The following is a 25,228-nucleotide window of genomic DNA, read 5'->3' on the forward strand; positions in this document are numbered from 1 at the left end:
GCTTTCATCCAAGACTGAGATTTCCATTGTCCCTCTCCGGAAGACTGAGCTACCACGACTGTAGTCACTTTTTTTTTTTTTTTTTTTAATAAAAACCATCTGCAGGAGAATTCAACATCCCCTGAGTTCAGTGATTTGCCACCTCTAGGTGATTTGTCCTCTTTCTTGACTATGCTCATGTCAATGTTAAAAAATAAACCATGAAACTTTTTGTTTTGGGTATACTTTAGCCAAATACAGTTGCTAGGGTTGGAACAGGAGAAAGAAAAAAATATACAACATCCTTCAATAAACAGCAAATTATATTAAGTGATCAAGCTCTTGAGAATCCATGTAAGGAATATGGGGTAGCCTACTAAAAATATATATATCCTATTTTCTTTCCTATGATAAGTCCACAAGGTGGAAATTCTTTTCAGAGATGAAAACTGTAACCACAGCTTTTTGCTGAATCTGCCTATGTCAGGCCTAGGGATGCATCAGTAATCCCTGCAGTACGTGGCACGTATGTCACCCTCCCTCCCTCTTCCTTATGTTCCAGAGCAATCCCAACCTTTTAAGTTCAAGTATCCTGACCTCAACTTTCTGCACAACTCATTTGCCTTTTCAGAATACGGTTATACTGTAAATTTTGGTAAGTAAAAACTGAATTTGTTTAATCAAAGAGTTACAGAAGGACGAACATTTCCATCATCATCATCAGACCACCACAATGCTAATTGTGAACTTCTTGTGGGAGAATGCTCAACAGATAAAGGTTTGTGAACATGTCCACTTCAGGAGAACAACTGGGGGTTTGTAACGTCTCCCAGTGTCAGTCACCGCCTTCCCTTGAAAAAGGACCCCAGTTTTAGTTACATATTCATTCACCTCATGTGTCCCAGATAAAACCATTACCATTGCCCTGTAGCTGAACACTGGGGAATTACAAATGTAACTGACAGTGTAAGTGAAAAAGACGCAAAGAGCATTAGCTCCAGCCCATCAGGAGGCTGTTTAAGGACTGCATTTGCTCACTGTGGTTCTTGAAAACCACCCCAGCACAGGTGCAGAGCAAGTCCAGCAATCCTCCTGTTTGCTGAATCAGAGGTCAACGCAGAACACAAAGTATAAGGCCTGGAGGCAGCAGGGCTATTTCCACAATAGCTGCAGATCTTTAAGTAAAAACTAGTACTTGGAGTGGTAATAGGAACAGCATTTCTTGCCAACAGTTGCTGACAGACTCATCTGATGAGCAGATTCAGCATCTGAATGTGGTTGCTATGAAATCTGGTTACAGAGAGTGCTAGAAGTAAAAGGGTTAGAGGAGGTTTGACTAAAAGCTGCTAGATGGTAAACAGATTCTTCAGGGATTTGCAGCAGCTACATAACAGCACAGTGATACTTTAGCAAGCAACCGAGGCTACACAAACCCAGCTGGAAAGTCTATAATGTACCTAGTGCCAGACAGAGATCATTAGATATCCATTCAAATAGCGTAGGAAAAATTACGATCCAATCCATGATATTATTATTAAAGGCAGCCCAGTGTTCCGCAAACCTAATCCCATCACGACATAACCAGATGTTCACCCCACTGAGAACAGGCAGATTAGCTTCTCCACAATTTGAATAGAATTTGGGAATATCTGGATCCAGTGACATTACCTGCACTTTCTGCAACGTGGTTGAGGATCAAAGAGGAGAAGGCTATTGCTTATCTCACATGGCCAACCTATAACTACTGGAGAAGCAGATGACAGACAGCCTGCTAAGAGTCCACAGCTTTTAATGTTAAGTGAGGCTGCCAGTATCCAAGCTAGGGGAAATAGAAAGGAGATGCCTGTGAAGACTAGTCTACCAACTTTCCTCAGATTTGATATTTCGACTTTAAAAGCTGTGGACTCTCAACAGGCTATCTTGATATCATTTGCTCTCCCAGTTTCTTCCTACAAAAGAGTCTACCATCCCTCAGACAACTATTTGTTCAAGGATAGCCACACAAGTAGATTCTACTCCAAATATAATTTAATAATCAGCAATGTAATATAACCAGTGCACAGAACTTGTTTCTAGAGAAGGAAGACATCTCAGAATGGTTAAATATATTGTCATAGAAGCAACGCAGCTTATCCTAGGGACTGACAACAAATCGCATAACAGAAACACAATTTTCGAAGGAGAGAAAGAACTCTACGCTGTCCAAAGAGAGAGGCTTCCCCATTTTGCATTGGCAAGTCTCTGTGTCACAGCATTCTGGGTTTATTAATACTTAAACCCAGAAGAAACCTCAGCCAGGAAAGGGTCCCGTGCAGTTCTGAAGTGTGATAAGCTGATCAGCTCCAGGTACAAGAATTGTCAAGCCCAGGCTGTGGGCCTTGTGATCATCAAGACTCTGGTTACTCGCTTCTCCATACTAAGAGTGTTCACACAATCGTGTGGTGGAATTCCACTGTTCAAAACATTTCAAAACATGAAACAGATCTAAAAAAGCAGGAGGTGAAGTGAGGAAAACCATTCTGGTGGCAAACACCGCTAGGCCTGAGGTAGGTAAGCACACCAGGCCTCCAGAAGAATTTAGGCAGCCATGTCCAAGAGACTGCTCCACAGAGCCGCTGCCTGCCCACTTCAGCTCCTGACAAGCAGCATCTATCTCAGGCTTTTTTTTGCCGAAGCGGTACAGCTGCTTGCAGGCTTACAGCTGTGCAGGCCAAGCCGAGCCGTACGCTTCAACCGCAACAGGGTCACACACCTCAGCTCTCCTGGGATTTGTAGATTAGGCACGCAGGCAGCTCAGCCCCTTGGGAGGCCTAATTCACTGAACGCTCCTCTGTGCGTCTAGGAACACAACAATGGTAAAACACTCAATAAAAACCACAGCAGATATCACTTCCATGCAAAACCATGGGAACAAAAAGAAGTGGTGGCAATGCTGTTTCATGCATTGGACATGCACTTTCTTCAGTCCTGGGGAGTTTCTCACCTGCCTTTCCCAGAAGACTGCCATAACCATCATGCTACAAGCAAAGCTGAGGAAAAACAACAACTCTTCAACAGGAGGAATGAAGATGAGCCACTATTAAGGCATATATAAACACTTGAAGGTAAACTCACAATTTCCAAGGGAACAACAGAAAAAAGATCAGGTGTACTAGGTAGTATGGACAGTGACCTAAGGAAAAATGCCAGGGACTGAAACCCAGAGATATCTCTTGATACTGTTTATACAAAAAAGTCACTGGAAAACGCAAAATCAATATCCCAAACACCGAACAATCACCAGAAGACTCCCCTCGCCCAGGTGACTCAATATTTCAGGCAAAGCTCAACTGTTGCTCCATTACTGCACAGTGGTTCCCATTTAATCCCACACGATTAGAATTTTTGAGTGTTTTAATTAGTGAGAGAGCCTGCTTCTGAAGAGGTGGGTTACTAGTAAGGAGATAGTTCAACGAGTTTGCTGCAAGAGGACCACACACCTCAGAGCACAGCAGATTCCTAAAGCTCTTTTGCAAGACCCATTTCTCATTTAAGTTCCTCCCTATTTCTCAATGAAAGTGAGAAAAGAGAAGGCTGAAACTGGATATAAACAAAAAGGGGGGGGAAAAAAGCATCTCCTCCAGTGCATAACATATTCAGAAAATTAATGCCAGGATTCACTGCATCCATTCTGCTTCAGACAGCATCCTGCACACTTCATACTAAAAAGAAGCCATCCCCTCCTTGCCCCCAAGTCCCCTGCTGCATACTGAGGAGGTTATCTGTTAAAGAACCCACAGCTTACGAAAGAGGTTTAAGCTGTACTACATCGATCCCCTCTCCCCCCAAAATCTTATCAACACGCAAGCAAAAGCAATGGAAGAATTCACTCCAAATCGCTGCCTGGCTTCTGATTGCGGCTCGCAGCACTAACCCAGCAGAAGGTGACTCATGCTCCTCTCTTCCAGGCATCGTAGGGAGTAACCTGCATGTCAGCCACAAAGAATCTGACTGCTTCTGAGGCAGGCAGCACAGATGCCTTCCTTAAGCAGCGAGACAGAGAGCCCAGGTTTGGTCAGACTCCGAGGCACTCAGACTAGTTAGGAGATTTTTATTTTTTTCAGGCTATGAAAGGCATCTGATAGAATACGCCGGAAGAAACCATGCAAGGTGATCATCCTTCCAAATTATTTTCAAACAGACTGAACTCCTAATTAAAAACCACTACCAGCACGGAAACAAAAACCCCACCACCTCTTGACCAGTTTTCAGTAAAATTACTACAGTGAAAGAGGAGCAAAAATGTGAACTTGGAGATTACCACTAGGAAAGCCCTTAACATCATCAAGTCTTTTTGGCAGTAGAAAATACACAGACTGTAAAAACATACCTTCTTAAAATACATTATAGTGGCAGTATACAAATAAGTACTGCTGTCCTGTGGTTCACATGACACACACCTGCAAGACTCCATGTCACGTCCAAGTGCGGTTAAACACAGAGGTGGGTGAAAAAGGATTTCCCCTTGCCCCCTTTAGACCATTTCCCTAAAAAATTATAAAAACAAAATTCTTCAGATCCATTATCTTGTTCTGACAAAAACAACGAGCTTCCAAAATTTAAAACTGAAATTGAAAACATGAAGAGGAAATTTCAGAAGAAAAGCAGATCTTCAGAACAGACTTCATTTATGCATTTCTAAATGGTTCTTACCAAGTTCATATCTTTTTTTGAAAGAAAAAGCATACCGGATTTTTTTTTTTTGCATATTTATAAAATGTTTCAAGTAAGATTTTGCAAAGCAGTTAAAGATGTTATAGCAATGTGAGAAACTGCAAGCAGATCTACTCCAAAGAAAGTAGGTTGATCAGTCTTGGCTTATACTCTATGCTGTGAAATGTATTAGGAGTAAGAGGGCAAACAGCACAAACATTCTCTACCAAAACCAAAACTAGCTTGTCACAGCAAGCTCACTTATAGCCCAGACGTGATCTATGTGGCTATTTCTTGAAAGCATCTTTTCTTGCAACTCATCAGAAACCCAGGACTGAAGCTTTTCTTCACAACATTCAGAGCACTTCAAGTTCAGTGCCCTTATCCAATTCACGGGGATCCAATTCACTTCCAGTTCAAATTAAATTGCCACGTGAGTATCAACTCAACCACAGTCTCAAACACCATTAATCTTTAGTTAAGGTGGCTGGCTACCTGTTAACCAGAACAATAATGGGAAGACACGAAGGTGGAGGGGTGGAAACAACACAAAACCACTAACTAACCAACCCTTACTTTACAGAATTATTTTAGCACAAAGAACGATCCTCATCGATTACATTCCAATACTTTAAAACGCTTTAGTCGCGTCTCCTCATTACCCTGATTTTTTGCAGAAGACAACAACTATATCTTAAAAGATGTTAAAGCTCTGTCTACGTGACCCAAGCAATGTTTCAAAAACAAGCTAGTCAACTCTAAAAACATTTTTCCCTTTTTTGTCCTTCACTAGATCTTTCATCTAGTCTAGCCTTTCATCTAACCAAGACAAGAATTACACATCGTCACCACTGCACCAACTAATTGAGCTAGCCCCATGACATTAATGTTGGGAAAGGATAACATGCTCCTATCACACCTTTAATTCTCTCGTCTAGACTAGGATTTAAGACAACACAGCTGCTAAAACACAACCCATCGACAAAGAAAAACATTTGAGTTGTACTCATCACTGTAACTGTACCTAGACTATACCGTTTGCCTTAATGCAGCAAAAACTGAAGACCACTCCTGTGCTGGAAACCTCTGGCCAAGAAAAAAAAATAAGCAGGAAGCTAATGAATAAGAGGACATGAAGAAGCAGATAGCTATAGTTCTTGTTACCTTAATCACATAAATCTTTGTACAAGTCACTACGTGCCAAGATAATTTAGCGCTGCAGTCCCCATTGCTTCCCAATTCTCTCTCAAAACGTTATCATCACATACCACCTACACAATTTACAAGGAGGGGAAAAAAAAAAAGGAAGAGATGTTTTAACAACACCCGCAATATTTCTGAGATGAAATAACCAGTAACCACAGGTTTGTTCTTAGTTGCGAAAGAAATCTTGAAGTGAATTAAGTGAAAAACTAGAAAAGGAATGGATTTAATGATTTTTGGGACAGCCACCCCCTCAGACATTTCAAATTTTCTTCATTTAAAAACTCTCTTAAAAATAGAATGACAATTGAAGTCTCAGTCCAAAGAGTATGCCTGCTAACGGAACAGTTTTAACAAAACATACTGTTACTCTGAATGTTTTATTTATGACCCAAACAACAAAATTTGTTTCTTACACATACTAGCCAACTGAAGAGCAGACAATCAGTTATTTTGAAAGAAAACACGCAAGTTACTGCCAACTGTGTTGGCTATTTAAAAAAAACGGTATTTAGAGAATTATTGTCCCCTACATATCAAAGGGAAAACAGAAAATCTGGTAAGCAATGACTTTTTGGATAGAATTTTCCAAGTAATCATTGCAAAATCTGTCAAAACAGCGCTATTAAGAGCAAGATAGAAAATATTCAGCCCCAAGCATTAACGTACAAAGTCCAAGTACTACTGTTCTAAACTATGAAAGCCACTTAAGTCACTGTTACATTTGATCTTTAACATATTGAACAGCATTTTTACAATGCAGACATGATCAAGTAACACTGCAAGACTGAAAACAAACTTAAGAAATCTTGCCACATACTGTTCTACTGCTTGACAATTCTAGCTATCCACATGTATTCACACACCTCTACAACAACATGAACTGAAGCAGGGCCCGGGGAAGTGGTTGAGTCACCATCCCTGGAGGTATTCAAAAGACGTGTAGATGCAGTGCTCAGGGTTATGGTTTAGCGGTAGACTTGGCAGTGCTAGGTTAACGGTTGGACTTGACGGTCTTAGGGGTCTTTTCCAACCAAGACGACTTTATGATTCTAAGATTTGTTTTCAGTGCCCATACATGCAAACTGTCACATCATTTTACCTTACAAAGGAAAATAAATAAATCTTGGAAAATATCTACCTATATGATTAGCTGGGGAGGGGGGAAGCAGACAAAAAATATTAGAAGACTCTAGTTAAAGGCATTGTCTCAAATTTTCACAGCTTCCACAGAAAGTAACTCAAATTAGCATGAATACTTCAGATCATCAAGAAAGTGAGCGGGGAAAGAAGAATCATGTGAACTCTGCAAGTACGGAATTCAGTTAAAAAGCTTCTACAGGAAAACATTCAAGGTGGTATGTTCCAAAGATGCATGAACACTTTGAAATATTTGACTTTAAGACCAAGCTGAGCAATTTTAAAATAATCTTCTATGGCTTAAAATTGCACACTGTCAGAGATTTTTTTTTAGGGGATTGTCTATGTATGAATTCCGCAGTTAAATCAAGAAACCTATAATTTTGTCTGACAGAATTATTTCATTAACTTCATATTAAAACAAAGGTAGATTGACTAAAAAAAAAAAAAAAGTCTACATTCTAAAGAGCCAGAAAGAAGTCTGGTAAAGTTGTTTGAAAACCACAAAGGGAAGCTAAAGTTTAAGACATTGCTGTAAAACTTATTTAGTCCTGTACCCTGCAAACAGGTACTCCTTCCATTCTAGACACTTTCTAGGTTATAGTTCACCAGTAAGACATAAGAGATGTCTGAACAGCTGAAGAATGTGGTGTTACGTAGAGGGTCAACTTGGTAAGACTGCCAACTTGTGTTTACCACTTCTTTATATCTCCACAGATACATAAAATATTTGCATTTTCTTCTTCTCACTCCGTAAGATTCTCACCTGAGAAACAGCTATCTGTAGTGTCCCCTCCAACACAGGAAAAAAAAGGAGAAAAAGGGCCAAAGTATAGGTCTTCTATTACACTTTGAAGAAATGTTAACACAATGTCTGAAGCTTGCATCATGTCAAAATCCCATACAGTTTCCTGCATTTCCTCAGAAGTAGGTACACCTGTTTGATGGGATTTTAAAGCCCATTAATCTCTTCTTGCAGTAAAGCGCTAAGTTTCACCTGACAAGCACACAAGAGTGGCTGGCAGCTTGGTAAGCCATGCAGCGGAGGATGTGGACCGTGCTCATTACCTGCCCTGCCTTTTTCACTGAAAGATGAGTAATCAATCCACTGTGTCACAATTACTGGAAGAAAAAAACAAAAACAAACAAAAAAAACCAACACAAACAACCCACCTCTTGCTAAAAAAAGACTTAAGGATTTCAGTCTCTTCATATTTCTACCATCCTACATGGATAGCATCTGAGAAAGTCCCTACACTTTTGTTTCATTCTTTTGCATACAGTACTTTAGAAGGAGTAATATTTTCCAAGTTTTGTCTCTACCGTTTTGCTATTTCTTCCTGGAAGGCTGGAGCCATACTTGTTGTCACAAGTGTTGTAGCTGCATTTCTTGAATACTGCTCTAAATGATTCTCAAAATTAGAATAACAGTTTCTTAAATCAAAAAGAGATAAAAAATACATAAAACCTGGAACCCTTGACCAGATGACCTCCTGAGGTCCCTTCCAACCCAAACAGTTCTGTGATTCTCTGTAAATTTTGTGACACTGGAAAATTCACTGCAGTGAGAACTCTTCAAACCAGGCTGAAGAGCTGAAGAATAAATTCAACTATTTAATCCCTTCCAAACTCTATTGACAGTCATTTGTATGATGATATTATTGAGTTTTATAAGGAACTGGACCCTAACCTGCTAAGTGATCTTTAAGTAAAAAAATATTTAATTTTCACAGCACTTGGAAAACAACATTTTTGAACTAGACATTTGAGCAATTTGTAACTTCAAGTATAGATTTCAGACTTAATCACCATTAAGACACTAAAAACATCAATCATCATTGACTCAAGATGCTGATTTCACAATTAATAAATTTCAATAATTGCTTCTCTCGCGTGTTTTGAATTGCCACATAGAATCCCTAGACCGGGAGGCAGATTTTCATCCTGATGATAAGCATTGCCACAAAGAACACTCAACTCAGCCACATTTCTGCAGTATTTCATTGTAATATATCTACAGTGTTCAGTCTGCATTTTCAGTCAAAATTAATGTGTTTTCTCGTCTTTGCTTCGTAGAGAAATTAAGCAATAGATTATTTAGAAGTTTTATATTTACTCGTTTTCCCACTTCTGAAATAAAGCATTTCCCAAAAGTACTGCCTGAAGTAGAATCTGGCGGATTCTCCAAAAGATGAGCCCTACAGTCCTGTCTTTAAAGCACTGGTCTGCAGAAACACGACAAGAACAGCAAATTGACTTTGTAAGAATTTCACTTCTGTGCTTTAGACTCTGCTGGAACAACGATACTTTGCTATTTCATGGGGTTCTACTAAAAACATCCTACGATCCTTAATATGCCCAGACTGAGACGTTACATTACTGAAAGCTACACAAGCACCTGGAGTACACAGTCGACGACATTTAAGCATCCCTCATGGGAATAAAACACTGGCAAAGTCATATCCAAAATTAAAATTCAGTATATGGTAAATATCAGCAGGTTGGCTTCAGAGAGCTTTCTAATCACATAACAGACAAACACAACCATGTTAGAAGTTATTCAACTCTGCTCTGAAAAAAAAAACCCAACAAACAAGAACCCCACAAAACCAACAAACCACTATTCCACACTTCTTAATCTACATTCTTGCTATTTCTTTGTGAATCTGGATATCTCACTGGGGTGTATCACCACCAACCTGTTCCATTTGACAGCTTCTGCTCTCACTTCGCTGCAGACCTTCAGCCGCACGGGCCCACTCCCCCAGGTTAGCCTTGTTCTCACAAGTTAAAAAGTTCCTCCAGAAAACAGTTCTGTCTGCAGCAAAAGAGCTCTTTGCTGCCAAACCTGCTAATCCATTTTGGGAGGAAAGGAGGTCTCGGAACTGCAGTACCTACAAATGCCCAGATAACGTTTTGTGTTTCCCACCAGGAGCCAGTAAGGCAGCAGTCAGTTTCTGTACACAAAAAAAGCTAAAGGGAATTGAGCGCCCTTCAAAGACACCACATGAAAAATACTACGCTTAGGTACACCCCATCTTCCCAACGCTACCATCTCGCAGCATCTGGAAGTACAGATCTGCAAGAATGCGAAGAAGCAAGGCTTAATGGATGTATCTGGCACGAGTGGGATCCAGAAACTGGTACGAGGTGCCTGAAACACGAAGACCATGGGGTTTGACCGATGCATTTCAGATAAGCATTCAGTTGTACCGTGAGGAGTTCACGAGCTAAGTTTATTTAGCTATCATAATCAGTGATAACTGCTCCAAGCAAGTGTGGAGGCGCTCTCAAGCTCCCAAACCTTTGGCTCACTCTGCACAACCCACCGCCCCGCACCGGGGCGCCCCGTGTCCTCCATCCCCCCCTCCTGATCACACCCCTCACCCAGCAGAACAAGGCATCCCCTGCTTCCTTCACCGAGGGCACGGCCCCTTCAACAATTTCCTCCTCCCCGAGTACTAACCCTAAAGCACGCGCTCCGGACAAGCAGGGCCACAACAGCTGACTGCAGCAGTGGCTGCTTTGTGCAGCACAAGCCACGGCCAAGTCACTCCTCGGGCACAAACCGGCGCAAGGAGCAGCGTCCGGAAGAGGAAGCTCAGCAGCTGTGACTTTGTACCACCGCGATCCTTCGTCCAACGCTGGCAGCACGTGTAAATCTGGGAAACTCCAGCCGACAGCACTTCTAAAACCTCTCCCTTCTTCTCACCTGTCTGCTCAGAGCTGCTGGAGGCGCAGCCGTCCGCCTAGCACTGACAGGGCTCCTTCACCGAGGGCAAAGCGCCTTCATTCGTTCCCAGAGAAATCCAGACAAAAACGCTTGGCAAAGAAGGTGGTTTACATTTCAACCAGCATTTTCCAGGAAGGAGCTTTAATTACCTGCTTGAAGGCTACGGAGCCATCCCCTGCTCCTTTTGTTAAAGCTGTGCACCACGCCTGAAAGGGCTGCAAGGCTCCCACACCACGCAGTACAAAAGAAATCCTGACTTTATAGTCGCGCCACTAGGAGACTCCTCTGGAAACTGGGAGACCTGGATTTCGGTCCCGTTTCTGAGGAAATCTATGCATTTTTTTAATATTAAATAGCTGTTGTCAGCTTGGTTTCTGTTCCCATTAAATGGCTATCTGTTGGATAGCCTCTAGGGGCTGGCTTCAGAGTTAAGGTCCACTTTTTCCCTCTCTTTCGGCCACTCAATCCTGTAAAGCAAATCAACTTCACCGGGTGGAATGAAGGATTCCCTTAGCCTAGTTTAGCCTGGGATGTGGTGGTCAGGCCAGGGAAGCAGAAAACCCAAGCCTGCATCTCTCAGCCCGAAGAGGGAATTTCACCCGGCTTTTCTACTTCTTGGGACAATAACTATAGCTACTCTCTAATTATATAAGAACACAGGAATCCTTCCATCAGAAAAAGTAAAAATAGCAAGGGCACGTAAAATGCAAAGGTACCCACCAGCTGGGGACCTGGTCAATCAGTTTTTGGGTACAATTAAAGTTCAGAGACTTATATCGTGGCTTTGTATCGACATAAGCAGGTACTTGCAGTTTTCAGGTACATCTCCAAAACACCCAAGTAAACGGGACTGTGATTATTTACCTCTCATTAATGCATTTGTGCAGCTGTAAATTATAAATTAGAACTCCTTGCACAGACACATATCTGTACATCTGCATTCTTCCAGTTAAGCTTGCATCCTTTCTACTGGTTAAATGAACGGCACGTCAGGTCTGAAGACGCTGCCTTTGAACTTGCATCAAGTTGTAAAACAAAGCAGCAAAACGCACAACCATAAGACGAGGTAAGTTGACTAGGGAAGACCTGGTACACTTGCTGAAATCTTGTAATTCACTTTTTAATATTGCAAGTCAATATTATATTCCTTTCAACTGCACCTCAATTAAAAAATTCAGGACTGGCCAGAACCTGGATTTCAGCTGCTTTTAGATTGCTTTGCATAAGAGAAATTTAGAATTAAAATACTGCTTGGATCTCTTTCACAAAGTAGCTCGCTGACAGCCAGAAGTTGAAGTCTTGCAGTAAGAGCCATGACAGCAGAAAAAGCCGAGCGGCGTTCAGACCCACCCTGAGCAGTGCTGAGTCAATATAACTATGGAAGTGTAAGGTGCTTTCTGTTCTGCTTCACCTACCTACAGGCTGTCAGCTCGGGTCTGAAGGCAGGCACTCCGCTGCAAGGCGCAGAGCACGCTGCAAAAGCTGCAGCTCGCGTTCAGGCACTGAATGTAGAGCGATGATTAAACACAGGAAAGCCAAAGGCATTTACTAACGAATAAAGTCCACCTTAACTACTCGGAGCAAAACCGTTCTGCTGTAAGGTACGTGTGAGAGATAAGGATCGTAAGGATACAGAAAACGCATTTTCCCTACTGAGTTCAAAATAACTTTGTTACATCAGCCTTCAGAAATCCCCCTGTTAAAAAGTTAGGACACATATTAAGAAACACCTCCTGTGAGAAAGTTGTAAGTCTCCAGAAATATCTGAGCTTCGCCTCCTCCCTCGCCTTTCCCCTCCTCACCCTCCTCCCCAGTTTCAAAACACGTCTTGCAGGGGCCTCGGTCTGGAGCAGCGGCTCCTGCCACCAGACCATCCGCCGCTGCCACCGCTACACGGTGAGCTGCAAACCCGATGGCTGCGGTCCAGCTGGGGTTATTTACAGGGGCTGCCCTTTCAGGTGGCCGAGCCTCAGCTAAAAACCGGTCCTGTGGCACCAGCCCAATCCCCCTCCATGTGGGAGAAGAGACGTGGGGCTGCGATGAGCTGATAGCAGCGTTTTCTCAGCCATGCCCTGGCTTGAAGGGTTGCCACGACGTTATAGGCTGAGGGGGCCTGACGGGGACCTGAGCATCACGTACCGGCATTTCACCGTGGTGCCAGCGGGATATTCAGGATACCCACCGGCGCGTGCAAGGCCTGAACCTCACAGCCACCACCTCCTTAGGGAGGCACAGCCCGGTGACCCTGCGCTTTGAGGAGCGGGACCTTCAGGGGCACAGCTATGTGTCTAGGCAAGGAGGGACATCCCCACCCGCCCCGGTACGTGCGCGTGGGGTGCGACAGCCCCCAGAAATGCCCCCGCAGAGCCCCTCGGGCCCCCATCCCCGCCCCGCGAGGGGTGCCCCCGGTCTTCCAGCCGCCTGCGGGGGGCTGCCGCGGGGGAAAGGGCGTGCGTGCGGCCCCGCCTCGTCACCTCTTGACGCGGATGATCTGGTCGCGCATGGGTCGGATGTCCTGGAAGCTCTGCTGGTTGACCAGGCTGTAGACCAGGATGAAGCCCTGCCCGTTCTTGATGTAGAGGTCCCGCATGGAGGCGAACTGCTCCGTGCCCGCCGTGTCCAGGATCTCCAGCACGGAGGGCGACGCGTCCACCTCGATCTCCTTGCGGTAGAAGTCCTCGATGGTGGGGTCGTACTTCTCGATGAACGTGCCCGTCACGAACTGCACCGTGAGCGCCGACTTCCCCACCCCGCCCGAGCCCAGCACCACCACCTTGTACTCGCGCATCCTCCCGCCGACCTCCGCCGCCACCCTCCTCCTCCTCCTCCGCCTCCTCCGCCTCCTCCTCCCTCGGCCCGGCCCGGCCCGGCCCGACCCGCGCCTGCCGCCGGCCCCTCCTCACCCCCCCGCCATCCGCCGCCCCCTCCCGCCGCGGCTCCTCCCGGCCGCCGGGGCCGCGCTGCCGGGGCTGCGGCGCGCCTCGGGCGGGGCGCGCGCCACGCCCCCTCCTGCCCCGGTCGCCGTGGCAACAGCCAATCGGATGCGACAGCGGGCGGGGGGGAGTCACGTGGCATCACCCCCTTTTTCCTCCTCCTCCGCCTCCTCCCCCGCCCGCCCGCCCGCCCGCCCGCCGGCCCAATGGGAGAGCGCGGCCGCCGCCCACGTGACGCCCTGCCTTCTGCGCTGTCGCCGTGGAGACAGCGGCCCCGCCCGCGCCTCCGCCGAGCCGCTCGGCGGGCCCGCTCCGCGTACACGCGCTGCGCGCCGGGGCCAATCAGCGGCCGCGCCGCCGTCACGCGCAGGGAGGGGCGAGCCAATGGGTGGCGGCGCGGGGGTGCGGAGGGGCGGGGCGGTGGCGCGGCCGGAAGTGTCTGTCAGAGGAGCCCGGGGCGGGGGGGTGGCGGTTGGCGGCTGTTGGGCGTCCGTTGGTGCCTATTGGGGGCCCTGGCAGTGTCCGTTGGGGATCCCGGGGCCCCAGGCTGGCGTTTGAAGCGCGTGCTGATGTACAATGCGGTCAATAAAGTCTATTGAAGCGGTCCTGCTCGAGTGTCCTTCGTGGTGGTGGTGTGTGCTCGCAAGGAGTGTGGCTGCGTGTGTGTTACCAAGGGGCGCCCGCCTCGCCGTCCCCTCCTGACAGCGGCTGGGAGCCAGGGAGGGCAGCCTGGGGGAAATAGCTCTGAATCAACAACATCTGAAAGGAAAACACTCGGTGAGGAGATGTAAGCTTCTCGTGGGATTCAGAGTCACTCTGGAATTTATGTACGCATTTATATACGTGTCTTTCCACCATGAGGCTCCTTAACCCTTTATTTTTGTTCTCCTAATCATCACTGGCCAAAACAATCGAATATATAGAGAAGAGACTTTGTTTCCTTTCAAGGCTTGTGCCTCTTCAGAGCCAGAGTCAGTCAGGTAGCTCCTGAAAGCTGCCGGAAAAGCAGCTCCCCCCCGGGGTTAGGTTCCTCGCTGTGCTGTTCTTCCCTTTGCTTTATCAAGCCTTCGTCTTAGGTAAGGCACCTGGTCCCAGCCTGCTTTCCGGGCGGGTCCGGTTCTACTTCCCCGCTGACCTATTTTCACGTTCCCAAACTTAACGTGGAGTTTTCGGCGGCAGATGTATTTCTGAGACTTCGGTGAACGCTTGTCCCCTTGCTGAGCCTTTTGGTTACGTGCTGCCATACGCAGTGCTTTCAGCTTTGTGGCCCTCTGCTGTAATAGCCTGTCTTCTCTTCTGTGCATTTCTTCTCAATCCGCAAAGCTTCGAAACAAATTTATCTTAGCAGGATGCCCGTAGCTTTAGCCTGTCTAGAAGAAGGAAGGTTATTTGCTGGCGTCTGGCGATGCCCATGCAGTAGAAACCACCAAAGCGAAACCAAACCACGCGCATCCATGCGATGTAAATACATTAAATAACAACGATACACAGGATTTTTACGGGACTGTCAGAATCCATTTGTAAATGTTACTGAGCCTGGCTAGTCTAGTCAGAAGTGACTAAGGTTTTCAGTGAATAATCTCATTTCTGTTTGTTTCTGACTTGAGACCTTCGAGTAACAGAAGTGAGCCTACAAGAACATGTGGTAGCAGAACATGCAAGATGCTGCACGTATGGGTTAATGAGTGTTTGCGCTGTACATCAGGGCACTCTCTAGCAGAGCACTGGGAAAATACCTGGGTTTATTAGTCAATGATGAAAGGAAGCTAGCGATTTAATGCCGTTAGGAAAAAACAAACATGACTGTGACATCCACAAGGTCAAGCCGCTCGGTGAGGTTAGTGAGACATTAGTGCACCCAGTTCTGATGAACCATGTCCAAGAAAGAGGGACGTGTACAAAAATACACCCGGCAGGGTTACTGGAATAGAGCAAAGCTTATCTACAAGAGTACACTTGGAATATTTGTCTGGGTAAACCAGCAGAAGCAAATGTGGAGGAGGCACACGGCTGCTAGTAACAAATAAGCTGGGGCAGAACGAAGGCGTGGGCATTTCAGCTAGCAAACACCACAGAAGAGCATGGATCTAAACTGGTTGTGAGTCTGGGTGGTAAAGAGAGATCTCAGAGGACGGAGGGTTTGGCCTTACGTTAAGAACAGCGAAAGATGAATGTGTCTAACAGGCTTTAAAACACATTGTGCTTCAGAATAGGAGGCTGATGTGCAATCATAAAAAATAGATGCAATTATCTGTGTTGAAGGGAGGAGACGGGGGGCCTCCCTTACGCATCCTGCGACTAGAGCAGGCTCCTGGAGCTGGGTATTTCTCAGAGAGAAGCTGTTGACTGCTGGTTCAGGTCCTCAGGATGAGGATGCAATGGTTCAGAAAGAGACAAGAGAAGCGTGCATGCTGAACAGGGTTACACCAGGTGGTCTGGCTCACAGGTGGTCGAGTTTCAAGCATTTTTTCACATAGTGATAGTGGGGTGATGTGTGCAGGGATTAAAGAAACTCTTAAAAAATGAAATGTAAGGGAAATGAAATGTAAATATGGCATGGAGGATGGAAAAGAAAGGGCCGGATGGTCTACTGGAGGAGGTGCTGGATGCCCGGAATGGACGACTGTTCCCAAGGATCTTGTAAGGCTAAAAGCCTTACCACTGCCTTATTTTTGTAGCCTTCACCCTTGGTCAAAGATGACAACATTGAAAATTCAGCTGGTCCATGATGGAGCCTCTCCCTAAAAAGAACTGCAGGTATCAGTGATGTGGAGTTAGTTATCGGGAGGTGGAGGGCATGGGGCTGCCCGCCTTTCTTTTATACACACTGCTTATACTTTTGCTATTCCCTACCAGAGAAGGTGGGGGGATGGAGAGGCATGTTTTGGGGAAAGAGAAACGTCCTGCCACCAAAGACTGAACTGGGCAAGGCTCGTCCCTGCAAATATCTCGTCCCACATCTGACCGGCAGACAGACGGTCTCCTTTCCCAGCACGACCTCCTGGAGTTATCTAGTCCCTCTGTGCTGTGCGTCTGGGTTTCGCTGGCTTCCCAGGATTTAGAAACTTCAGACAGTTTTATTGCTCACTTTGCAAGTCTTTTATGTCTTATATTGAACTATCATATTTCAGACTTCAGCAGCCTGTGGCTAACCACACTGTCTTATGATAGGCTGGAGTCTCTCTATAAATATTTTTTATTTTATGCAGAAAACAACACGCAGTTGCATAAGTTTCACGGTAGCTATTGTAGCCTCTGACTGCACATTAGAGTGTGTGTATGAAAGAGGAACAAGGCCTCTAACATCTATTTTTATGCCATAGCTAAGGTTTGCTAATTTTTCAGTAGTAACAGTGCCATTGGCAAGATGGAAAACAGGGAAATCTGAGTGCTGATGACTGTCTCCTGACATTTAAGCATGACAGAAAGGATAAAATAGCGCCTGTGTATTCTGCAAACTGTTCTAGTGAATATGTTTGCTTTCTGTGGCTTTTCCGAGTGCAGGTCAGTAGAACAACAGTGACATCCCGTCCGTGCTTACTGCCATATTTTTCTGTTCAGGCTGGCAGAGCAGTTCTGTCGTCACATGGATCGCTCCTAGCCACGTGTAATTAGAGTATTTTAGGAAGCGTAGCCAGCATCAAGTGTTAAGGATGAGATTATGTTCAGCCTTTCATCTGATACTTCTTGCCCAATTAATTGTCTGATTAATTGTCTGCCCGTAAAGTTGTTATCAAACTCAAGATACAGCTAAGCGGGGTGAAAGGTGGCTGACTTTTCTCACCCTGTCCTTAGCATTTTTAGGTGGTCACACTGTTAATTTCCCTTCCATCCCTGCATTGACCATCGACCTTGTCCCCCATTATTTATTTATTTATTTATTTATTTATTTATTTAACTGACTGCAGAAACGTAGGTGTTTGACATCTTTGTCCATGAAAAGAGCAGCTGTCTAGAGGGAAGCAGGAACAACCTCCGGGTGCTCGCAAAGGGTAAGGAGGTTGGACCCGAGCCCTCTGCCATCCTGCTTGGCCGTGGCACAAGAGCCGGACTAACGGGGAGCCTGGAACCTGCTCTGGGGAAGGCGCCTCACAAAGCTGAGGTAAGCACTAGGAAATGCTTGGCAAAACTGGGAACTGAGCGCTTGGACTGGGTTCCCAGCAGACGAGCGTGCTGAGCAAGGGAGATTGTAAACCAGCTCATCAGAAATGATGTGTGGGCAGCTTTCTCCTTTGGTTAAGTTGCACGTAGCCTACATTTAAGCATTTTTGGTGCTGGGGAGACAAAATCTGCACTAGTGCTAGCATTTCGTGTAGCTCCATAGGGCGTAGGCAGACCCTGCAGTGCATCTTCCCGCTCCTCCCAAGCCCACGCTGCCTCTGTCCCTGTGACACCACTGCTGGTGCCCTGCGCTGAGCCACTGCAGCCCACTAAATCTGTAGAAAGCTAATCCAGAGCAGAAATGCAAACAGTTTTATAATTGCTAGCTGCCCTGGACTCAGCCATAACAGAACAGAGTTAACTCCATCCGTGGCTCGAAACACTTTAAACCCACACCTATTGCTTCCCACGAGACTTTTTGTTTTGTGAAGTAAACCAAACTAGATTACGTTACAGCAGAACTAGATTGAATTAATGCGTTTTACCTTACAACTGGAGAGGACAACAAGTGTGAACACAATTACTGTGGCTCCGCCAGTAGATACTCATTAAGTTGCTGTAGCTGTCACTTCCAATTGTGTGCTCCTGTCCCTGGGGATTTTTTTTTCCTTTTAACAATTTGAAAGACACGGAGACGATACAAGTAGGCATACCAAAGTCTTCTCTCAGACATAATTTAATTTTCTAATCAGAAAGGAGCATTTGGGCTTCAGTCCTGTGGGCTTATTTCAGAGGATGACCAGTTTAGTAGCTCTGCAAATGGGGACAGCTTTCTGTTGTTATCGTCTCATTAATGCTCATTCCTGGCATTGCAGATTAACCATGCAGAGGAAGGGGATCGCTCGCCGAGGGGCAGGGCTGAGGTTTTTTTAACTACTTCGTGCAGTCAGATATCCATCCCTGTCACGTAATAAGGTCATTGTGTTTAATTGAGAATGGTGGTTAAATTTGAAAAGAATAATTGCTCCTGGTCCCTCTTTTTATTAGGAGTGAAAATCTGATTGAACCATTCCCAAAGCACCAAGAAATCTAAATGAAAATACTCTGTTTTAGCTTGTGACCTGATTTTTATTGTTTTTAGCGGAGTTTTGGTGGACTTCTGGTGATGTTTTGTGATGTTTCACAACAAAGTTTTCTTTGCTCACTATAGAAGCAAACAAGAAACCTTGGTGGTGTTATTAATTTTAATGAAAAGTTTCCACTGCGTATCTAAGTTTTCCAAGAAATATTCACCTGCCAATGAAGCGAAGTTAAATAGCTGTCATTCATATGTAGGTTCAAAACAGGGGAAGTCAGCTTCAGGATATAAAAAAAAACACAGTGAAATAAACTAAAAAAAAGCTAATTTATTATTCTATTTGATTCCTTCTTTCTCCTTATGATGTTCAAAAATAATTCAATCACAAGATTTAAGAGAAAGTGAAGATAATGATAGTCTGTTTTTATTAAGGTACAAAAGTCTTGGAATATCTATCACAAGCCACGTGGACGTATCTTTCTGAGTCAGTCTTGGAAGCAAATGTTTAACCCCTCCTTTGTAATAACCAGAGCGTGAGCATCAGGGCCTTGTATTTCGCAAGCATTAGATTTTGTACATGTCAATAAAAAATAATATTACAGTTACAGTATTTTCTTTTTATGCAGTTGTTTTGAGCAAAATATCCAGAACTGAATTATTTTTTAAGATTCCTTAATTGTCGTGAGTTACACTGTAAGTTAAAATAAACTTTCCAACCCACTTTTCTTGTATTTATGTCTTAAATGCAAGTTTCCTTAAGCAGGGCAGTATTTAATCATCTCAGGTGTGATCGAATCATAGTTTAGATCATTTCTGTATATGTCCTAAAACTTGTTTAGTACTTTTGGTGCGCGTCCAAGCAGATACATTTGTTCTGGATATTTGTTTTTGCATTGTCTGCTCTAGGCAGAGAAGACCACGGATTGCTCTGCAGGGTACCCAAAGCACACAGTGGGTGACAGTGGCCTGACGGGCCCCTAACGAGGGGCAGATTTTAAGGGCAGACTGAGGGGGCTGGGGGAAAATGAGATCATGCCTTTCCGAAAAATACTCAGCAGCCAATTTGTCTGCAGGCATTGTGCGGACCCTCCCTCCCTCGATACGTGCATGTATGGAGGCAGGAGGAAGCTTGGGATATGGGTGTGGGGAGGCCGGACTTGCAGGTAGATTAACCTGCCTCTTCTTAGCTGAAGGTCTCCTGGAGGTCCCCGCTTCTGGGAGCCCGTTGAGCCAAACCTCTGATTACTGGAGCAGGAATTCCTAACTAAGTGCTTCGAAACCATGAATTTCAGATGTAATCAACATAGGAGTTGCCACAAAGATGAGCATGAAAGGCCTGAAAATCATGAGGGCTCAGATGTCTTTTAACACCATTGGATTTGCCTTTTAGTCTTTAGATATTGTTGCTTTTCACTGCTTACTCATACATTTATTTATTTATTTTTAAACAGAAGTCATGTGTTCTTGATTCAAGTGGCTGGTGCTTTAAGAAGACCGAATATCATAAATTAGTGATAAAACCAGAAGTTTTGGCAACAGGGACTATTGACAGGATAAAAATAGCTTAGTTATCATTTTGAGCCTGGGGAAAAGATTCATTCAGAGGAAAAACGAGAAAGAAACTGAGTTTGTGAGGTGTACGAAGCTCTCATCCTCTTCTTTAAGTCTTCAGTGCTGTACAGGAGTGCAACCCTGTGACTACTTTCTAGCACATTTTCAGAGCTGTGTTATACTGGGAGGCCTGCTTTACAAGCAGGAGATACACGTACGCTGCTTTAGCAAAGAACCACAGTTCATTTCCTTGACGAAAATGATGCAAAGAATTAGCTCCAGCCTCTCTTTGCAGTTTCTCTCGGGACTTCAGTGAGAGCTGCTACAGCTGAAGGTAAATTATTGCAAAATAATGGGCGAGCAACTTAGAATACACCAAATAAATCCGGAAGATTAGATTGTCCAAAATCATTCAGGGTTTTTTGTATAGATCTGGTCTCATTGCACAGAGCTGAACTTTGTCAGACTTTTTTGGGCAGAATGAAAGATGATTTCCTAGCAGGTTGGGGATGAATGCAGTGGGCATAGCACATGAGTGATGAATCTGCTGGAACTGCCCCTTGACAGTTTTCTCAAAGCAGTTAGTGTCTGCTAGTTCCTCCCATCTTCCTGGTTCTCCTGTCATCTTCCAAGTCAGTGCTTTGCTAATGCTTGAATGTCTTGTCCAGCTCCTCAGCAGTGGAGGAAAAAATACATAACCTTTGTGTATTTACTTAAGAGTTTGATGTAGCAGTGCAACAAGGGGATTCTGTCATGGTTGTTTGCTTTTTTTTTTTTACGGTGTCATATTTGCTGGATTTACACTTTGGTGCAAACTTCTCTTCCTTATGGAAGGTTCTTTCCCTTTTTAATGTACTGTCCTCACAACTCATCTTCCCCAAGGCTATGTTTTCATGGTATTTAGCTCTGACCAAGAAACTAGATTACAGAATTCCTCCTCTTCCACTTAGGGGCTCACCAAATCAACCCCTAGTGCTTTTTTATCAAGTTAGTCCAGAGCATTTGAGCTCCAACACAGCATTGCTTCTCCTCTTTCAGTCAAAACACAACCAACTAACCAACCAAAAAAAAAAACAAAAACCAACCACCTCAACCACCAAACCAAAAAAGTCCCGGCTCTATAAACATGGTGTAGCTCTCAGTTTCCAAAATTAGCTGTGAAGGGTGTTGCTACTGTCTCTAAAGAGGGACAGCATTGAAGATCTTGCTTAGAGATGTCAAGATTGCTGCCACAAGCACCTGCAACTAAAACGTACTGGAATGTACAGCCACAAAATAGGCTGAAGAGTGAATTTTAAGAGTTGACAAGGCTCATGCTCTGCAGTGAGGCAGTTTGAGCACATTGGGGTCAGCCCTGATGGACATCTGCACAACCGTTTCTGAAGGACCTCAAGCGGTCTTGCAGATCTTGTGCTGTTTTTTTCTAGTTCGTGAGGTTATATTTTGTCTTCCAACACGCTTGCAGGCCCTTCTCAGCTTGGTATCATCCTCCAGTCTAATAAGCATCGTCTTTTCCATGTAGTGCCCTGATAAGTGACTAGTTGCTGGATAGTGCCCTAATAAAATAAGTATTCATTATCTTTACTCTTATTACATAAGAAACTAGATTTTAGCGAGTGCAGAAGCGATGTGCATTGGATACACCTCTGTAACCACAACAGTGACAGCAGTGCAGAGAACAGAGACCTGAGCTAGCTAGCATAGATAACATATAAATACTCACTTAACCTGAAACAGTAATTAGTAACATACTTTGCACTTTTCTATCTGATCATCTGATTCTCCAGGTAGTGGGTTTTTGTTGTTTTGTTTTTCCCCCAAGCAGCTCCTATCTGAAAAAACTTGCTGTCTTTAGATATAGCTGCACCATTGATCATGCTCACACCGAAAAAAATTACTGTTCAGGTAAAACTAGTGATGGCTCAGCTTTTCCATGGGCTGCGACATAACTCTCTCCACATCTCATGCCAGGGAGCCGTTAGTGAAATCTAGTTGTTTAATAAAAAGTCTACTGAATAATACACATGGCCATATAGCTTTATTGTACTTACTCTTGCTTCCTAAAAATGTGCTTCACGGTGTAATCAAGTGGATTCCTTTGTCAAAGCTGCTGAAAGCTTAAAAATCAAGAATAGGAGTTCCTTTAAGTTTTGGAAAAAAATGTTTTAATTGTCCATCCTCATTAGTTTCAGCAGGGAACGCATTAGATAACCTAGAGAGCATGTAAATACCCAGGGAGAAATTGCAGAAAGTGGTAGTCCAGAGAGATGTTGTCATACATGTAGCATGCAGCAGATTAGACCTGCTGCTTGGATGAGAGATGACAGAAAATCGATGCAAAATTGAACTGGGAAATCACATTTTAGCCCAGGCCAAGAGCCATTTCTTTTCACGCAGCCTTGATGGGGATCTCCTGAAGTACCATCTTGGTGGCTTGTGGCCTTCAGGGCCTAAACCAGATGTGAAGGGGCTGGTGAGCCCCCAGGTCATCCAGGTGTTTGAAAGATGTGATCCTGTGTATTTTTGGCCACGGTCTCTAATTTAACATGGCAGGCAAATGCTGTCCCTGAACTAATTCAAAAGTTGTTTGGAACAAAACTCAGAAAATAACCATTTAGGTTTCCAAGAACAACTAGCTGCGGTTTAACACGGGAGGAAGAGGACCCAAGCCAGCAGTAGCTCCAAATCAACCACGAGTAAATGTGCTGCCTGTCAGGAGGTGATAGATCCGGAACAGCACTACCCATGCACATCTCCGCTGTGCTGAAGGTACGTCTGCAGCTCACGCCAGGGCTACCTGTTGATTTGGGGGCTGTACGGATGCTTGCCTGGAGGGATAAATGTGCAACCCCTTTCTCCGTGGGGACTGGACCTGTACCTAGTTTAACGGAGAGGTGGATGTGCATGTATGCTAGCTGCAGTTATGTATGTAACTGCTGTGCCTGCTTTAGGAAAAATACACTTCTGTCAGATAACCTTATCTTATTCTTCTGTACACAGAGGGAGATAGGAGCAGGAAGAGTTACTGGTCACTGTGGCCCTGTTCTGTGAATCACATGGAGCAGCCACCACATATCTACTTAAGGTCTAGCTTTCCATAAAATACTCTTATAAGCAAACTCTCGAACTTATAAAAATGTGCTGGGAAAAACAAACAAACAAAAAAACCCGACACACAACTGTGTTGTATTTTAAAGAGTGATAGCTCAATTTGCAAATATTAGTTAAGTTTCTGCGTCTGTGTATACATGCAAGTATATTCTCTCTCTGTGTTCCCGTGTGTGTTTGCACAGGCTCAAACCCCACGGAGTTTTATCTAAACCTGTTTCATCAGGAAATAATATTGTTTCAAGTTCTAAATCAGGTAGATGTCCAGATGAAAATGATGATAATATAATATAGTTAAGTGTGTCCCCCCCCCAATCTATTTACAAAGAAAAGATGAAGCAGCATGTTTTGGTTAAACCAGACTATTTACAACACTCTTTGCCCTTTCTTATTTCTTTTGTTTTCGTATTTTAGCTAGTGCCTAAGGAATAGATTGTCTCTGAAGCTGATATATTGTTATATAGCGCCATTTGATTAGAGGATGAAACATCTATTTAAAAACACATAAAGGAAATTAAAGAGCAGGACCAGTCTTAGTTGCAGTATTTTTCATGGCCTTGAAAACCTTCAGCTAGAGTCTCAGCTGCTATAAATTGGCAGAAACTCCAGTGTCTTAATGCTGCATTGGTTTATGTGACCCAAGGAGAAGACCTCAGGGATTTGTGGGACTACTGTATAAATATCAGAGCTTTCAACCTGCCAACGTCGAAATAAATAATGCGTTTGGTCCAGTCCTGGCTCCATGCTTACACGTCGCTCCTTGATTTAAGCAGTGTGGCGCGAAGCAGCTGAGGGGAGAGCGCGGCCTTCAGAGGCTCGGCTCTTCTCCCCGGCCAAAAGCCTGCCCTTCTGGGTGTTGCTGTTTTCATCTTTTGACACCAATGAGTTCATAATACCTCAAAATACCCTGCTCAAGTAACTCAACCCCATAGTCGCTCCTTTCAGCTGCCCATCCAGAGGCAGAAGTAAGTTTCTAATCCCCGCCACCGCGGATCTCGCTGCTGAGGAGCCAGCCGCCGGCTCCGGCCCAACACCGCCATGCTGCAGCACGTGTTCTGGGATAAAACTCACGCTGGGACACGTTTCCACCTCCGAGAGGGCCAAATCCCAGTGCTACAGAAACCAGAGCTTATCAAGGCCATTTTCTCTATCGGTTTTACTGCAAATTGGCTCAAGTGTGTAGACTCCTGGAGCTTGAAGCCGCATCCAGCTATGTCTTAGAAAGAAGCTGAAAAATAAAGGAGAGACAGCTGTCTCTGTGAAAGTATTTGTGAGGTAATAATAGCAATAATAAAGGAAAGTCAAATAGAGTGCTTTCACTGTGATTTTTTTAAAAAGTAAGGATTCAATTGAATATGAAATGATCGTTGATTTTAGGCACTTTGACTGACTAATGTTTGATTCTAACTGAGTCATTTTCTGAGAAGAGCAGAAAGAAAGCTGTGCTACGAGGAAACAACTCTGGCTTTGTATAGAGGTGCTGCCGAGTAGCACCGCCGGAGTCCTTTCTTTAAACAGGAATAATTTTATTGTACAGGAAACTTGGATTTGAGAACAGTTCCTCTGATAATTACTCCTAAAGAGGAATATATCTGCTGCATTCACCAAAGCTTGAAGGCTGGTCTCCTGTCACAGGGGGCCACCTGCATTTGGGCTAAAATTAAAGCAAAGGGAGAGGTAAGAGTCACATAAGAAAGGACATAGATTCCC

At 44.5% G+C, this 25,228-nt stretch overlaps 1 protein-coding gene across 2 annotated transcripts in view; it reads right to left on the reverse strand.

The window, feature by feature from the left end:
- The window catches only part of RAP2A (RAP2A, member of RAS oncogene family), a 31,746-nt gene extending 18,008 nt beyond the window's left edge, over positions 1-13,738 (reverse strand). Inside the window, exons 1-2 of one of the 2 annotated variants that reach the window (XM_066986731.1) lie at positions 13,651-13,738; positions 13,222-13,442 (exon numbers count right to left, since the gene is read on the reverse strand). In XM_066986731.1, coding sequence (XP_066842832.1) covers positions 13,222-13,337 — 116 coding nt within the window. In that variant the 5' untranslated portion in view covers positions 13,338-13,442; positions 13,651-13,738. Of the gene's footprint in view, positions 1-13,221; positions 13,615-13,650 lie in introns of those variants that run through there. The other variant, XM_013174405.3, reaches the window with a different exon arrangement.
- Between the last annotated feature and the right edge of the window lie 11,490 nt (positions 13,739-25,228).

The sequence above is a fragment of the Anser cygnoides genome, chromosome 1 (genome assembly GCF_040182565.1).
Source record: "Anser cygnoides isolate HZ-2024a breed goose chromosome 1, Taihu_goose_T2T_genome, whole genome shotgun sequence".
NCBI classification, from domain to species: domain Eukaryota; kingdom Metazoa; phylum Chordata; class Aves; order Anseriformes; family Anatidae; genus Anser; species Anser cygnoides.